The sequence below is a fragment of the Arvicanthis niloticus genome, chromosome 1 (genome assembly GCF_011762505.2).
Source record: "Arvicanthis niloticus isolate mArvNil1 chromosome 1, mArvNil1.pat.X, whole genome shotgun sequence".
Lineage (NCBI taxonomy): Eukaryota > Metazoa > Chordata > Mammalia > Rodentia > Muridae > Arvicanthis > Arvicanthis niloticus.
The window spans coordinates 16,388,743-16,406,680 of record NC_047658.1 but is presented as its reverse complement, the minus strand read 5'-3'; the positions used below and the strand labels follow the sequence as shown (position 1 = coordinate 16,406,680).

Sequence of the window (17,938 nt, the reverse complement as noted above, 5' to 3'; positions counted from 1 at the left end):
AGTTTCCTTGGAATATTGATCCCACTTCTTTCACTCCTGGCTCAATACTTACTCAGAAGATTGTTGTCTAGCATGGCTTGAGCAGATGTGCAATAGATGATGGCAGAGGTAGAGAGAAATGTTTAGACATTTCTTTGCTGAATCTCCTTTAAGTGCCATCACCATCTCTGGTGGTGGGGCAAAGTGTTCACTCTCAGGGTAAGACACAGAGCCATAGACAAGAAGGAACTCTCTGATTTCTCCAGCTATAAGAGGGCCCAAGCTGTTGTGCTTATAGTAATAGACCTGGCTACCCTCCTGGCACAAATGTACCAGGCTGTATCCTTGATTTAGTGCCACAGATAGTTAGCTAGACAGAGCTGGCAGACCATGTTGGATAGAAAGGAACTATGGCATTGGGATCTAAAATTTTATCACACTGGACGATCATAGATAAGGACATTTTGGTGTCCTGGTTAGTGATGTCACATTGAGTTCTTAGAATGTAGCTGCCTTCCTGTCTGTGCTTCCTGTGATATCTCACTGAAAAATACCTGGACAGGAGAGTGTGGAGTTGGAGACATGGCTCTGGTCAGTCAGCACTGTCAGCATAGTTGTGCTAGCATGTGGGTTAAGGTAGGCACTGCCCATGAGTGGCTGGAGAGAAGTACTGGATGCTGATGGCAGGAGCCATGCTGAACTCACAGCTGTGATGGAGACACTGGAGTAGTTGCACACCATTCCTGAGGGTATGGAGTTGTTCAGCACAGGCAGAGAGGGCTGCAGAGTACTTTCTGTCCTAAAGAAAGGTGTGCTTTGGAAATTTTCTGTAGGGAGGAAGAGGACAGTAGGAAAATGAGATGGATGCTTTCTAGTGTTGTGTAGGAAGTAGTGCTGTCTCCAGTTTCTATTGTCTGGGAGAGTGAGTCAAAGACCAGTGTTTTCTCATAATTTCCAGTTGCAAAGGTTCAGACTAATTCTTGGTACTTGACAAGATGACACTCAGTTTATAACTGTTCTTCCTGTGTGGGCAATCAATTTCAAGTTGACTTGGTAACCTTTGTGCTAATCTAAACACAGTCCATTTTCAGGTGCTTTCTATTGCCCTCATTCCTGCCGTGATATGACCTCATAACTTGGTCCTGTAATAGAAGTATTCAGAGGTAGTAGATCCTAAGACAACTTCTCATGCCCCTGCCTTTGCCCTCTTCTGTGCATATCTTACTTTATGTAAAGAGACAAGGTCTACTTAAATAACGTTTTCCTTAGAATCACAAAAATTGGCCTTGGCCTGCCTCTGCTGCCAGGATGCTAGTATCATAGAAGTCTGCCAATGCCACCAGGCTTACTATTACTCTGAGCTTTAAAAAACAATATATCAGGGATTTGATATATGAATACTGTATTTATTTAATTACTCTTCCCCCTTCTAAGTCCTCTTGTGCCCCTACCACTCCTTCTATAATTCATTACTTATCATTTAAGTATAACTATTAGACACATATGTGTATAATTTTCTTTTCTTTTCTTTTCTTTTCTTTCTTTCTTTCTTTCTTTTTTTTTTCTTTTTTTGTTTTTTTTTTTTTTTTTTTTTGGTTTTTCGAGACAGGGTTTCTCTGTGTAACCCTGGCTGTCCTGGAAATCACTCTGTAGACCATTCTGGCCTTGAACTCAGAAATCCGCCTGCCTCTGCCTCCCAAGTGCTAGGATTAAAGGCATGCACCACCACTGCCCGGCATGTGTATGATTTTCTAACTATAACATGCTGATAATATTTCAGGGTGGTTTTGAGTACTAAGTGCTGGCACATTGATATTTGCTAACATATTAGAAATTCAACCCTGAATAAGACTACCTTTTGTTACTGTTACTTGCCTATAATTCTTCCAGAGGAAAAGCATTGTGAGAATTCCCTGTTCTGTGTCAGTGGTGCACAGAGAACCAGTGACTGTGATGACAGCCCCATCTGATATTAACCATCAAAACCAGTGTACACAAGACTTAGGGAACTCTTCACAAGTCGTGAGAGATTGTAGGAACCAGGGAGCAGAGTGGATTGTGTCCTTTATATAACAGGGAACCAGCACCCAAACAAATATCAACAGTGTGATTGCCTAGACAAGACTTGAGAAATGCCTTGATTCTTTTGATTTGAAATCTGTGGTTCTCTGTAATATTTGGTCTTAAATTTTCTCAATGTTCCTTTTAAGATAACTCTGAGTTTTTGAATTCTTTGATATCTCTGTTTTCTATCACCTCATCTTTATACTTTGGGCTTTTTTCTTCTCTCCAGTTCCTGTGGGTCTGTCTTTCATATACCATCCACATGATTTCTTTCACTACATTAACTGCCTTCACAGTGTCCAGTCCCTTCTTAAATTCTCCCACATTCTCTTTTTACCTAGGATAGATTGAGTTCTCAAAAACATGCTAATCACTCTCTTTATTTTTTATTTTGTTTGTGTCAAGACAGGACCACTGCAGACCAGGGTAGACTTAATCTGATCTTCAGTATTTCTACCACTACATGCTGTGTTCATTGATAAAGCTGTTCATAATAATCACATATATTATGAATACAGGTATGCCACCATACTTATGCGAAAGATACATTTAGAACAGCCTTGAATTTGAACAATAACAGGGAAGCAGTAGTGGAGAGAGACAATCACAATTGTGGTATTGAGTGCTAGATTCTTCAAACCACTTCTACTTTGTTTTTTAAACTTAACACTATCAATATTACCTGAATTTTTTCCTGTTCACTTGCTGCTTAAGACACAACTATACTGTGCTCTTAACAAGCTACAGTGCAATCTCCCTGAAGCAGAAGAAGGATCAGTTGAGAGTAAACAGTCTCTCCAAAGTCATATATTTAATAGGAACCAAGGCTAAATGTGCCATTCAACTTGAGACATCTGTATATCTAGTATCCATAGTCACCTGAGGATTTAAACTTACACTAAAAATTAGGAAACATATGATCAACGTTCTAAGTTTCATTTATTACCTGACATGGTCAGGACAAGTGTGGAAGGGATTAGCAGTAATCCATGTTACAATGGAGCAGGACAAATGGTTGTTCTTGACTGATCTTCTCTTTTAACTGGCACCTCTGTCCACTAGCAGACAGTGCTCACTGGTCATAGGTGGCCTGTGGTCTAATTTGTTTACAGGTAGTTCCATGGAAAACCATGATTCTACCAGATACTGGTAGGGTGAGAGAGAAAATGATGTCATAAATCAGGGAGTAGCCAATAGGAAGGTTTGATTCTGAGGTAAATAACAAGATTGTGTTGAGAAAATTGCAGGAGGCCAACAGAAGCCATGAAGGCTGAGGTTTTAGCTGGTTAAAGGAAGTAATATTTTGGTGTAGCTGTTCCTCTTCCTATGACTTTTACCATAAAAGATCATGGCAATGCTTTTATAAAGTTCATTGATTTATGTTTTATGCAGAGTTTCTGCAAACCCTAAGAGGCCAGAGCTGTCAGCCCAGACTACAGTATCCAGCAAAGCTCTCAATGTACATATGTGGAGAAACAAAGATATTCCATGACAAAACCCGATTTCAACAATGCCTTTCCTCTGACGCAGCCCTACAGAAGCTACCACAAAAAAGGCCAATAGAGTGAGGTTAAGTATACTTAAGAAAACACAAGAAATAAATGATTTTATACCACTAAAAACAATAGAAGACACACACATGTGCACATACACACACACACACACACACACTCCACCAAGACTGCTGCCAAAATACCAACCAAGACTAATATCAAAATAACAGGAATTAACTATCATTGGTCATTAATATCACTCACCATCAGTGGACTCAATTCCCCAACACACAAGCTAATATAATCGTTGTATAAAAATAATCCATCAATACAATAGATCCAAATAGTCAAGGAACAATCAAGAAAATAAAAGAAATTGTGGAAGGTTATGTATGTGTTTAGAAGGTGCTCCCCATGTGTCTGGAGGGTCTGGTTGTGTTTGTGACTGTCTGGGTGATGGAGGCTGTCTTAAAAGATATTTGATTACATTGTAAACCCGGATATTGTGAACTGGTATGGCTCAGCTTTTGATTCCAGACTTTTCTGTTTAACATAAACAAGTACTTGTTTTGCTCAACTCTAGCACATACCTTTAAGTCAAGAGCTAATAAATAAAATCAACTCTAGGTAAAGAGGCAGAGCAAGCAACCAAGCTAACAAGGAGTGAACATCAGTGTCTTAGGGTTTTACTGCTGTGAACAGACACCATGACCAAGGCAAGTCTTATAAAGGACAGCATTTAATTAGGGCTGGCTTACAGGTTCAGAGGTTCAGTCCATTATCATCAAGGCAGAAACATGGCAGCATCTAGGCAGGCATAGTGCTGGAGGAGCTGAGAGTTCTATGCCTCTATCTGAAGGCTGCTAGTGGCATACTGGCTTCCAGGCAAACAAAGGGTGAGGATCTTAAGGCCACACCCACAGTGACAAACCTACTCTAACAAGGGCACAATTCCTAATAGTGCCACTTTTTAAAATTAATTGTTTATTGGACCTAGGCTGGTCTCCAGCTGCCTATAGCTGGGGATAACCTTGACGTTGTGATCCTCTACCTCCCACCTCACCAGTCCTGTAATAAGCACTGTGCATCCCACCTCACCAGTCCTGTAATAAGCACTGTGCATCACTGTGTGCAGCTGAACATTCCTTTCTTGGTGTGCCTGGGTGTGGAGGACACCTCCCATGTTCTCAGCTCCCTACTCACTCACAGTGGTCTGCCAGTTTCTCCCCATATTCCACTCACCCTGACAGGTGGAAAAGAGGCACTGGGATCCATCTGGACTGGGCAATTTTCTTTTTTGTTTTTTGTTTTGTTTGTTTGTTTGTTTGTTTTTTTGTTTTTCGAGACAGGGTTTCTCTGTGTAGCCCTGGCTGTCCTGGAACTCACTCTGTAGACCAGGCTGGTCTCAAACTCAGAAATCCACCTGCCTTTGCCTCTCAAGTGCTGGGATTAAAGGCATGTGCTACCACCCTGGACTGGACGATTTTCATGGAAGTTCAAATAGGTCTACCCAGCCCAGGTTCCTCTGCACTCCTTGACCTTACACACCTGGGTCACACAGGTCTGCAGTATGAATTGAGACTTGTATTCTCTCCTGTCTGTCTGGAAAGGGTGTTTCTGAGGAAGTCTAAGAGGAAGTGTGCAGGGAAGCTGGGGCTGGAGTGGGGTCTTAGCTTTCCTTCCTGTCAACTCCCTCAATCACATTATAGGATTTTAAAAAAATAAGGAAAGATAGTGTCTCATGTGTTGCCCCATCCAAAGATACACCTGCCTCCACCTCCTATGGACTGTTAACCTGAGGAATCTTATTAACCTCATAGTGTATTTTTTATGTTGATTTGTTTTGTTTGATGGAAACAGGGTATCACTATGCAGACTAAGCTGACCTTGAACTCATACATACATACATACATACATACATACATGCATACATATATACATACACATGTACACACACACATACACATGTATATATACATATGCCTGTCTCTGTCTCCCCAGTGCTGGGATAAAGTTGTGCACAAGCACACCCAGCCTGTGTTTCAAGCATTTGCCTTCATGTGTGAATATTCATGCTTTCCTGGTGCTCTCAGGTGACAGAAAAAGGAGTCAGATTCCTTTGAACTGAGACTACAGATGGTTTTGAGCTGTTAAGTGGATGCCAGGAACCAAAAATAGACCCTCCAAAAGAACAGCAAGGGCTTATGTATTTCACACTGCTGGATATGCAGGACTCCTACAAAGAGGGAGTGACGACAAGGTCAATTGGTTTGGGTGACTGGGAAACAGCCACAGGCAGCTCAATGGATCTCAACTCTTTTATTTATTTATTTTTATGGGGAGAGAGACAGGGCCTCACGTTCTCAGGCTAACATTATATTCACCATTTAGCTGAGGCTGGCTGTGAATTCCTAATCCTCTGCCTCCACTTCCTCAGTGCTGTGATGACAAGTTTGTGCCACCATATGTCACTATTTTGGTTTTTTAGACAGAAACTGACCAGAAGCTCCAAACCTCAAGGAAACCCCTGCCTCAGCCTCTGGAAAGCTTGGATCACAAGTGTGTTCTACCCCATACTCAGCTAAGAAACAAAGTATCTCATTTGCCTTTGTTGTGTTGTGGTAACAACTCTTGCTCTGCTGGCCCAGGCTGTGTGCACCACCATTTGAGGCTTCCAGCTTTCAAGTTCTTAGGAACTCATTACCAGGAAAGGGCGGGCTCTGGACATGCTGTATCTACCAAGGCATCTGTTACCTGTCCCCTCTCAAAACAACAGGTGAAGACTGAGGGAGAAATAACCCTACTGGAAGATGAGTGCAGGCAGGCCTGTGTGACTCTGAGGTGACCACTGTCTGGAAACCTCAGCCATTTTTGAAATGTCAGGCTGTATAGATTCAGATTTCGCATAGAGGACTGTCCCTAAGAGAGTAAGTGCAGTTTCTGTCTCTTCTTCCCTTTGTATTATGACATTGGGTTTTCTGTCTATTACTCTCTACCTTACTACTTTCATACAAGATCTCCCACTAAACCTGGATCCAGGTTAATGGCTACCACACCCTAGACCTCCTCCTGTGACTTCCATTCTTAGCACTGGGTTTAGACCTGAACACCTAGATTTTCATGTGGGTCCTACGATTCAAACTCAAGAACTCATTCTTGTAAAGCCAGTGTTCTTATCCTAATGCCACCTCCCTAGATCTCCCTTTACAGTTTTGAGTCATTGCCTTTTATTAAACCCAGAGCTTGCTTATTTTGGCCAGACTGCCTCTGCCTCCCAGGGCAGACTACAGGACTGAGTTCTTGCCATGGCTTTCCCATGGGTGCTGGGAACTGGAACACAGATCCTCACACTCACTCAGCATGCATTTTATCAACTAAGCAATTTCCCTAGCCTCCCTGTGCATCCTACAATGAAACTCAGACTACTCTAGAGCTCCTAAACTCCAGTAGTCCTTCTGACTCAGCCCCCCAATACTGGCATCATCTGTGTTCCATGCATGGCCAGAAACTTAATCTTGGTTTTGGTGTTATTTGTTTCTCACCATAGCCCAGCCTGGCCTAGAACTCTGGGAAATTACACGAGGGAGACTGAAGATCTCCACCAGGGACACCAGGGGCTTCTCCAGTGCTATGTGGACATTGGTGAAGTTCCCAGACCTGCCCGCCTGAATCAACAGGGGTGAGTTTTCTGTGATCCCATACACCAGGGCCCTGCAGCAAAAAACCCAGGAGAACAGTTTTTCCTGAGTGCTGTGTAGTGGCCACACTTTGAGGCTGAGACAGAAATTTTGAGTTCTGAGCTAGCCTGCACTATTTAGCAAAACTGTGTCTCAGAACATCCTCCCCCTAGGTCACAAAATAAAAAATGTGGCCTCCCCAGGCCCACAAAATGTGTGACCTGAAATGTGGAACTGTCCAGAATTGAGAACTCTCCATAGTCATAAAGCAAAGCGGGGAAAGGGAGCAGGAGCAACTGCTGCCTTGCTGACCACGGAATGTTCTGGAATTGGAGCCCAGTAATGGTTATATAGAATAGTGATTTTTGTACAAAATTCAGTAAGTTACAAAAAGATAAGGCCTAGTTGCAGTGGCGCATACTTTTAGGTCCAGTGTTCTGGAGGCAGAGGAAGGAGGATCTCTGATTTTGGGACAACACAAACTACATAGCAATTTCCAGGACCTTTGGAGGAGCTACATAGATGGATACTGTCTCACCAAAACCACTTTTAAAAGACAGTAAATGAGATGTCTCACCTGGCAAAGACAACTTCTGTGAAGCTTGAGGTCCTCAGTTCCATCTGCAGGAATCTCATGGTAGACTGAGGGAACCTGAGGTTGTCCCTTGTCTCTGCTCACACTCATGGCTGTACCCCACACACATAAAAACCCAGTAGTGGGCAGGCAGGCTCCATATCTCTGTGCACTGCCAAGAGCACATCCTAATGGTCCTTTCCATTTGAGTAAGTGTCTGATGTACTCTGGGATGTCCTTTGTCTTCCCCGTGAAGCTGAGGTTGACCTGGCAATCCAGCTTCCTCCTGCCTCAGCCTTCTAGGTGCAGTAATGTGGAGGTGCATGAACCTCTACATTGTATTGTATTCACTGACCATGTGGTGCTTCTGGTTGGTGCCCAGCAGGGTCTTCCTGTGTTAAGTGGCCTTCCTTCTTTCTCTCAGCCATCTTCTCTCTCTCTCTCTCTCTCTCTCTCTCTCTCTCTCTCTCTCTCTCTCTTTCTTCCCCTCCCCTCCCCCTCCCCCTCTGCCTATTCCTATGCCTCTCCCTCTGCTTCTACCTTTCCCTCTTCCCCTCCCCTCCCCCTCTCCCTCTATGTCTTCATCTCCCTCTCTGACTCTATCTCCTCCTCCTCTTCCTCTTCCTCCTCTTCCTCTTCTTCCTCCTCTTATGCCTTCTGTTTCTCCATCCCTCTCTGTCTCTCTGTCTCTGTTCTGATATTCTCTAGGCAGCTATTTGCTATTGTAAAAATTCTCTGGATAAGATAGCTTTCTCTGCTAGTAAAAATTCTAAAAGCTATCTGGATAGCTCATGAATTTTTTTCACCAAAGTCAGAAACACTGCTATAAAAATTTCTTGGATCTTCCAACAAAGTCAGAAATTCTTTTAGAAAAAAATCTAAAAGTAATTCTTGGGCTTTCCAAGTAAAATCAGTAAGCCCGAAAAAATTCCAAAAGAACTGTGTTTGCTATATATACAGCCTTCTCTGGATAGCTGCTAGAAAACATTCTTTTTTAATTAATTATTTTTTTATTTACATCCCAAATATTGCCCCTTCCTCCTCAGAGTTCTTCACCCCGTTCTGCCTCCCCTTTCCCTCTGAGATGTTACCCTCATACCATCATCCTTGCTAAAGTGGGACATCATCCTTCTCTGGAGCATCAAGTCTCTACAAGCATAAGTGCACATTCTGATACTGGGGCCAGAAGGGCAGTCAGTCTTTTGAAACATATGTGCCAGTGGCCTTGGACCAGCCCATGTATGCTCTTTGTTTGGTGGCTTAGTCCCTGGGAGCTCTCAGGGGTCCAGGTTAGTTGACACTGTTGGTCTTCCTATGTATTTGGCATCCCCTTCAGATCCTTCAACATTTCCCCTAACTTACACAGGGGTCGCAGACCTCAGTCCAGTGGTTGCCTATGAATATCTGGACCTGTCTCTGTCAGCTACTGGTAGAGCCTCTCAGATGACAATATAGGATCAGGATAGACAATCATTGTCCGCACTGCTCTATACTCTCTGAATCTCCCCTGGACTTTTGAGAGGACCCTGGCCCTCATTTGTCATGTTTAGCACTGTTGTAGTAACTGAGCCTGGGCCTGGATCTTTGTTGCTGGTGAAGGTTTTCAGACCCCCAAAGGAGGAAATGTTAGTTGTCTCCTCATTCTTCTTTCCCAGTGGGTGAAAGATCTGCAAAGACTCCCGCATGTGCATGCCAAGGTTGGTTTGGGGCTTCTTGAAGCTGTTTTGACTGAGCTCAGGTGGATTCTTCTTCCTCTTGGTCTTGGGGATGGTGGGCTTCTCTACTCTTTTGACTCTGTTCCTTGACTGCTTAAGTCCCTCTGTTTTCTTAGAGCTGTTCTCTGGTCCACTTGGTCTTTCCTGCCCCTGTCTTCTAACTCTCCTGTCCTTGCTGGGGGCCACTTTGGGATCTTTGCCCTTCTGGTTCTTTTTCAAGTTTTCAATAACCCTGCCACTGGCTAATTCATTCATTAATTTCGTATAGAATATCATAAACCTAAATCATCATAGTTAAGAGAAATATCAGAATAAAATAACCAACTAAACATTCTATAGGCAATTTTACTCACTATTCAAATACATGTGGGTATGTTTTGTCTATCCATCTATATCTAAGTAGTCTTCTGTATTCCTGCACATGTACCTATGTATATACATTTTTCCATTTGGTTTTTTCTCCTTTTATACATCTGTGTCAGTGAATATATCTCTTTAATCAATGTAGAAAATCACATAGTCACAGTGATCTGGCCAGCTCTTATATTACATAGCCATAATATTGAGAAATTTCTATATCCTTTTCCCTCTGAAGGAAAAGCTGCAGTTTTTCAGAAGAAGTTTTCTTGACAGCATTCTCACGTTCCTGTTGAGCCCGCCTTTTCATGGCTTCCCTCTCTGGCCTCTGCTCTTTTGTGATGGGCTGTGAGACAACTGGTCCCAGAATGTCGACTTTCTTCCATGGAATTGTTTGGCGGCTGAAGTCTTGCAGCAGGTATTGAGTTTGAGGTTTGGGAGCTGATGGCACCTTGTTCCTGGCAGCAGAAACATGCTCTCTCTGGAATGAAGTGTGAGATGGTGCTCTGTATGGTGCAGGCCTTGAGATAGCCAACTTGGGTGCAGCACTAGACTGGATGGTATTGGCTACATTAGGCTGTGTGGCTCTGGAAGAAACTGGAGGAGCTGGCTTGGCTGAGTCCATCAACGATGTGCTGACAGGACCTGGTTGGTTTGGCCTGAGTGTGGTAGGTTGAGCTGAGTGGGAGTGAGGCTGCACAGGGCAAGCTGCAGTGAGCTTTCGTAAAGCCAGGGAAAGGGGATTTCTAGAAACAGCTCTGGCTTGAGGCTTGTCCAGGGTTGAAAAATGCAGAGGTACTAACCTGACCTTCCCAGATGGGGGCAGCTCATACGTGGATGAAGACACACAGTCTTTGTTGGCACTGCTCTCTACTGTATGAATCTTCCCTGGACTTTTGGGGAAACCTTGGCCCTCACATGGCATGTTTAGCACTGCTGTGGTAACTGAGCCTGGGCCTGGATGTTGGTTGCTGGTGAAGTTTCGTAGACCCCCAAAGGAGGAAATGCCAGTTGTCTTCTCACTCTTCCTCCCCAGTGGGTGAAAGACCTGCACAGACTCCAGCATTTGCATGCCAAGGTTGGTTCGAGGCATCTTGAAGTTGTTTTGACTGAGCTCAGGTGGATTCTTCTTCCTCTTGGTCTTGGGGATGGTGGGCTTCTCTTCTCCTCTGACTCTGTTCCTTGACTGCTTAAGCTCCTCTGTTTTCTTAGAGTTGTTCTCTGGTCCACTTGGTCTTTCCTGCCTTGGTCTTCTAACTCTTCTGTTGTTGCTACAGGCCACTTTGGGAACTTTGCCCTTCTGGTTCCTTTCCATGTTTTCAATAGTCCTGTCACTAGCCCCAGCCACACACAGAGCCCCCTGCCCCTCCACCATGTCCTGGTGCTGGATTTTGGCCTGAGGAGCTTCCTCAAGCAGCTCAGAGGATTTATGTTTATTCTTCCTCATCTGGTCAGGGGGGGCACTGATGATGCTCCAGTTTTCACAGGCCTGATCCCAGTCTATGTCTGTGAGGGTGTTGAGGAGGTGGGGAATTTGGATGTCTTCCTCAAGTGTAGTTATGTCTTTAAAGTCGAAGCTGGATCCAGTCTCATTCTGCAGTCCCCCAAGCTCTTTCATACCCATGCTGATGCCTCCCAAATGCATATTATTTGAAGCATGCTTCTGGCTTAGTCTCTCAGTATCAGTGCAGTGTAGAGGCTCCTGCAAGTCAGGGTGAGCCAAAGTCATGATTGGTGTGTCTTGGTTTTCTTTTGTGCCCTCATAGGCATCCAGATTCTTTAAAAACTCATCTTTAATCTCTTTCATGGTTTTGTTCTCTGTTTCTTCCAGGCTTGGAGCTGGAGGCAAGGCTAGGAATTCTGAAGGACTGTGGATGGGGGCTGTTAATGCCCTGTTTCCATTGATAGCTGGTGGTCTTATCTGGGAAACCTGATCCCAGGTGTTGCAGAGTTCTGGACTCTGCAGCTGACAGTGTGTCTGACCTGAAGGTGGCAATCCCAGGGATGTCTCCATTTGAACTACTGGAAAAGAGTGAAGGGAGAAGTCAGTGCCTGGGGTAAATGAGATACTGTCCACCACCACCTCCATTTTATAGGACCACAGCATTCAGCCCCTGCAGCAGTGGGAGGGCATTTTTAGAAGCTCTTGTTGAGGGGATTGGATGGTACCTCTTTTGGTAAACAGGTGGTGACTGCAGACCATTTTTCTGCAGACCATTATATGTAATGTTTTGTAGATTTTTCTCTTCCTGTGTTTGTGGTTTGTAGAGAAAACTTTTTGTGGGTAGGTTCCTGATTTCCTTTTGGTGTGCTCCTCAGTTTCCTTCCTTTTTGTTTTTATTAAGGGTTTTTATGAGACGTTGCTATTAGGCGGGTTGTCTGGTCCACCATTTCCTAACACTTACCTCAGCCTGCCAATTTCTATCATTTCTTTCATCACACAGACAACTGTCAGTTTATTTATCTAAACCCACTTAGGCACTCCTACAAGGACCACATTTAAACAACCAAGGATTTCCTCCTGCCCCATGTTTCACAGTCTTATAAGTAAGATGAAAAATGGTATGAGCATTTGAAATTGTTGGGCTTGGGTGTGACTCAGTAGTAGAGAACATGGCTACATGATCTTATGTTCTTGGACATGGGTTACCTCTGAATTACCACAGCAAAAGAAAAAAAAGAGCAGCTTTAGCAAAGTTAGAAATGGTACCTTGAGTATACCATACTCTCTTTACAATTTTAAATGTAAGAAAATTCATTGCTGGGAATCTGGAAGGAATTTTTTCTCCAGGACGGATTCTGAGATACATTGCTCTGGAGGATTTAAATTCATGGAAAATCACATGTTATTAAAGCCAAAAAAATTCTTCAGTGTGTTCTAGACACAGATTAATAGGTCAGCAAGGAGTCTATTGCAGTATATTGGTAGACTTGTTATCTTGGGTACTTAGTTATATGTGTGTTTTTGGTGTGATCAATGGATATCACTTAATACAGGATTGATGCCATTCACCATGGCCTTGCATTCTCTCTTTGGATAGAGTCTGACAGTTGAGGTGGAAAGCCAGAACTCGACTTACCTGTCAGGATATGCATTCTCCCTCTGTGTGGAGTGTCAAATACTAAAAGGCAAAGGTCAGTCTCCTTGGAGTGCTGATTCCACTCCTATCCTTTAGATCTGTACTCACCTGGAAGACTGTTGTATGGCATGGATTGAGCAGATGTGGAAAAGAGAAGGCAGAGGTAAAGAGTGGTATCTGGACATTCCTTGGCTGAATCTCCTTTAGCACCATCACCATCTCTGGTTGGAGCACAGAGGCCAGATTCCCAGGGTAGGACTCAGAGCCATAGGCTGGCCAACACTGCCCAAATTCTTCAGCTGTAAGAGGGCCCAAGCTGTTGTGTTCATGGTAATAGATCTGGCTATTCTCCTTATAGGAAGGTGCCAGGTTGTATCATTGATTTGACATCTGCAGTGGTGTGACCTGGACAGAGCTGGCAGGCAGTGTTGGATACAAAGGAACTATGGCATTGGGATCTAAAATTTTATCACACTGGTTTGTCTTAGTCAGGGAGGAGAGTGTAGTGTCTGGGTCAGTGATTGTCACAATGAATCCCTGGATTGCATCTTTCCTCAAATCCATGCTTCCAGTGAAATCCCACTTGAGAGCACCTGGATGGGAGGGTGCTGATGTGGAGATCTGGCCCTGCTCAGTCATCACTGACATCATGGCTGTGCCAGCATGTGGGTTAAGGTAGTCATTATCCATGAGTGGCTGGAGAGAAGTGCTGGATGCTGATGGCAGAAGCCATGATGAATTCACATCTGGGGTAGACCTTGGGGATGTTTCACCCCCATATCTGAGTGTGTGGAGTTGCTCAGTATAGGCAGAGAAGGCTGCAGAGCCCTTTCTGCCCCAAAGAAAGGTGAACTTTGGGAATTGTAGGGAGGAAGAAGACAGTGGGAAAATGGTGAAGTTGAAGCTTTCTAGGTTCCTGTGGGGGGAGGGCTGTGTTATGTCCAGTTTATACTGGCTGAGATTGTCTGAGACTGAAGTTTCCTCCAACATTCCTATTGCAAGAGCTTAGATTCATTCTTGGCAAAAATCAAACTGACACTCATTTGATAGCTGACTGATCTTTTGCTGTGGGCATGGAATTTCCTTTTTCAGCTGGTTCAGCCATTGCTCCAACCTAGACACATTGCTTCTTTGCCCTGCTTTGTCTTGCTCTCATACCTGCTGTGACACTGTTTCAAAACTCTGTCCTAGAGTAGAAGTGTGTAGGGGTAGGAGAGCCGTAGTTTATCAACTTTCTGCCTTTTCCCCGTCTTTCTCATATCTATGTAAAGAGACGCTTTCCATGGAATAGGCTGGGCTTGAAATCACAGAATCCAACCTGTCTGTGGATCTAAAGCGCTGCTATATAGGTGAGTCCCAGGACCACCAAGCTTGTCTTTACTCTGTGGGTGTTTTTTAAAATTATATATCACGGATTTTGTACATGGATATTGTATTCATTTCATTTATTTTGCTAACAATTCATTTGTCTTTGCCACTCCTTCTATAACTGATGATCTTATTTAAGTATAACTCTTAAACACCTATGTGTTTGTGACTTTATGTATACAACCCACTGGTAACATTTCATTCATTTCATGGTGTGTACATTGGTTTAGGGATGACCTATTGGGATTTGCTAACCTATTAGAAGGTTGATCCCTGAATAAGATTTATTGTTCCTCTGTTCCTGTTAATTGTCTGTAACTCTTGAAGAGGGGAAGCCTTGTGAGCACTTCCCATCTGTGTCAGTTAGTGTTATACAGAGAACAACTGATGATGGAATTCCCAGGCCCCAACTGATAATATCCAACACAACCAGTGCATACAAGAATCAGAGAACTCTGTACAAGATGTGATAGATTGTAAGAGTCAGGGATGAGAGTAGGATAATATCCTCTGTATATGACAGTGGACTTGCACCCAGACGAGTTCTACTAAAGGTTGCCTAAACAAAGCTTGGGAAATGACAGTGCCCTGAGCCCTTGGATTTAAATTGTGTTGTTCTCTGCAACATTCTGTCCCAAACTATTTTTGTGTTTCTTAAAGATCACCTCTGCAGGTTTGACTCCTTTTATTTCTCTGATTTCTAGCCTTTCTTCTTTATAGTTGGGATGGTTTTTCGTTCCCCAGTTCTTGTAGGTCAGTCTTTCATGTAACAGCCTCAACAATTCTTTCACTATAAGAACTACCTTCTCAGAGTCCAGTCCCCTCTTTGTCTCTCCCAGATTCATTTGTCTTTTAAGATTCAACAGCACAGAGCCCAGACCATAGTAGCAGTGTAATCTCCCTGAGGTGGATAAAGAATCAGTTGAGAGTAAACCTTGTGTCCAATGTTCTTAGTAAGAACAAAAGCTAACTATGACTTTCAACATGAGATATCTATAGCTATGTCATCACTAGTATTCGAAAGATTTAAACATATACTAAAAATAAAGAAAGATGTGATCAAAAAATGTTAGAAAGTTTCTTTCCTTACCTGACATGGTTGGGGGGCTTTGTAAGGAGTGTAACAGTACTGTACTCTACAATTGAGCCAGATAAATGTTAGTCTTTGTCCAATATGCTGTCCAAACTAACAAGTGTGTCCAGTATCAGACAGAGCCCACTGGTCACTGGTCACCTGTAGTGAGCCAAATTTGTTTACAGGCAGCACCATGGAAACCCCAGGATTCTACCAGGTATTGGTAGGCTAGGAGGGAGGATGATGTCATAAATAAGTCATTAGCCAATGGGAAGGACAGATTCTGAGCTGCAAGACAGGATTGAGAGAAACAGCACCCCAAAGGCTGAGGTATATGCTGGTGAAAGATTGTAATCTTCAGACTGTTGTTGCTTTTGCCTTGCCTTTTAGCTTAGGAGATCATGACAGTGTTTCTTATCAGATTCATGGACTGTTACTAATAATGTGAATATGATGTGTCACATTCCAACCGAATGTATCCCATCAGCTCACACTGTACTCAGGGACAGTAGCCTTGGGCAGGAAGGAGAGGGTCACCTAGGTTGAAGCAACTAAGTTGAGAAACCATTTTTAGTTGTGAGCTGTCTGCATGTGTCTATGAACAAAGTAAGAGATCAAAGATCTCCTTTGTGACTGTGTTGAAGGGCATGGCTGAGTGCATTGAAAGTACCTTGTAGGAGATTGTAAATCCCAGACTGTTCTTTTTGTGTTTCTTGTCCAGCAGTCCTTTTTTCCCAATATTTCATTGTTCTGGCCCAGATTAGACTCAGATCCCTGTACTTACCTTTTCATTCCTGCTTTGCAGGCTTTGATCCTTGGACCAGATTGATCCTGCATCCTTACACTAAAGGGTGATAGCACAGTAAACTTCCAGAAACAGTGGTCTTGATTTTATGTGACGGATGCATGTAAAGTGGGTTCTGCACTTATCAGCAAAGAACAGGAGGACTGAGGTTGAGGCTGGATGCCTGTGTTCCCTCTTTCAGCATTTGTTGCTGTTCCCCTGCCCACACTCTGCTTCCTCTGCATATTTTCTCTACTCTTCTTTCATTTTCCAAAGATGGGTTTTTCTCTGTAACTTCTGTTGTTTTAGAACTCACTGTGTATATCTCCCTCTGGCCTGTTAGACTCAGAGACATTCTTTTTGTCCATGATCACTCTTTGTAGAATCAGGGATGTGAGCTACCTAGTCTGGGTTCCTTCTCTCTCTGTCTTCAATAGATGGATGAATTGCAGTTACAGTAGCTTCTTTCTCCTTGCAACAGACTCTGTAGAATCTTGGGCTTCTAGCATTCTCTCCCATGCTTAGATCTGAGTTCTGACTAAAGCAGAGAAAGTGGAACAGGTGGAGAACAAAATAAGGTGTTTGTACAGTAAGCTGGGTTAAATGTAAAAAATGAAATATAGGTATTTTGTTTATCTGTTAATAAAGACCAACTTTTTCATCATCTCAGTGTATCTTCACACACAGGAATGCACCTGGCTTTTGATGACACAAAGATAACTCTTGTGTCTTTCATCATTTTGCCCTGTGTTGTATCTCCCATTTTTGTTATATTTGCATTCTCATACATTCATACATCTAGTTTGACCAGTTGCAGATGGTTTTTTCTTGTCCCCAGTGTATGTTTCTGGCTTCTTTATCAAAGTCATGTACCCTATATGCGTACAAATTTGTGTCTGGATCATAATTCAATTCTGTTGATAAATGTATTTATTTTATGCCAATATCATTCAGGTTTCATTACTATAGTTTTTTTAGTACCCAGTAAAATAGAATACTGTGAGACTTCCTGAATGTCTTTTTTATTAAGGATTGTCTATTGTATCCAATAGTGTGTGTGTGTGTGTGTGTGTGTGTGTGTGTGTGTGTGTGTTTGTGTGTGTTTTCATATGAAGATGAGAATTGTCATTTCAAGGTCTGTAACAAATTTTTCTGAAGATTGCCATGAATCTAGGATGACCCAAATTCCTATGCTGATGTTTCTGTTCCATGATTACGAAGATTTTTTTATCCCATGGTATCTTCTTCACACACTTGAAGCCTTTATTATACGAGTCTTTCACTTGCTGACTGGTGTTACTCTGAGATATTTCATAATACACAATGAGATCAGTGCCTGAGTGGTTTGTGAGGCTAATGTTGAACCCCGGCATTTGCTGTATTGTCTGGGAAACTGCCAGACCATCTACTACTCCTCAGTCAGTATCAGTGAGCAAAACCAAGCCAGCTGTCCCTTCTGAACCTAGGTAAGTGATTTTTGGGGTGTGTGGAGGGGATTGGGTTTGTTCTACTTGTTGTCTAGACCTTTTGGTGGCTCAAAGAAAAGAAACTGAAAGCAACATTGCTCTTCAAGCCATCAGACAAGGGATTCTCCATTTGGCAAAAGGACACGGATCTGTATTGACATTTTTTGATTGGGAGGAACTCCCAACCAGGAACTTTTCTTTAACTCCCATTTCTTCCACAACTTCTGTCTTGCTTTCATTTTGTTTCTTAGCCCTGTAATTCATTACCTCATTCTTAACCCATTCTTCCTCCTGGTCTTTTTCTCC

General features: G+C 43.0%; 1 protein-coding gene and 1 pseudogene across 1 annotated transcript; both read right to left on the bottom strand.

The window, feature by feature from the left end:
• Window positions 1–41: 41 nt before the first annotated feature.
• Window positions 42–7,849, bottom strand: LOC143439884 (uncharacterized protein C2orf78 homolog; annotated as a pseudogene).
• A 1,064-nt stretch (window positions 7,850–8,913) lies between these two features.
• Window positions 8,914–15,535, bottom strand: LOC117695028 (uncharacterized protein C2orf78 homolog). Its single transcript, XM_034485964.2, has 2 exons — window positions 15,398–15,535; window positions 8,914–11,881 (listed from the first exon to the last, which is right to left on the bottom strand). The coding sequence occupies exons 1-2, from the start codon at window positions 15,402–15,404 to the stop codon at window positions 10,044–10,046; spliced, it is 1,845 nt and encodes a 614-aa protein (XP_034341855.1). The 5' UTR covers window positions 15,405–15,535; the 3' UTR covers window positions 8,914–10,043.
• Window positions 15,536–17,938: the final 2,403 nt, after the last annotated feature.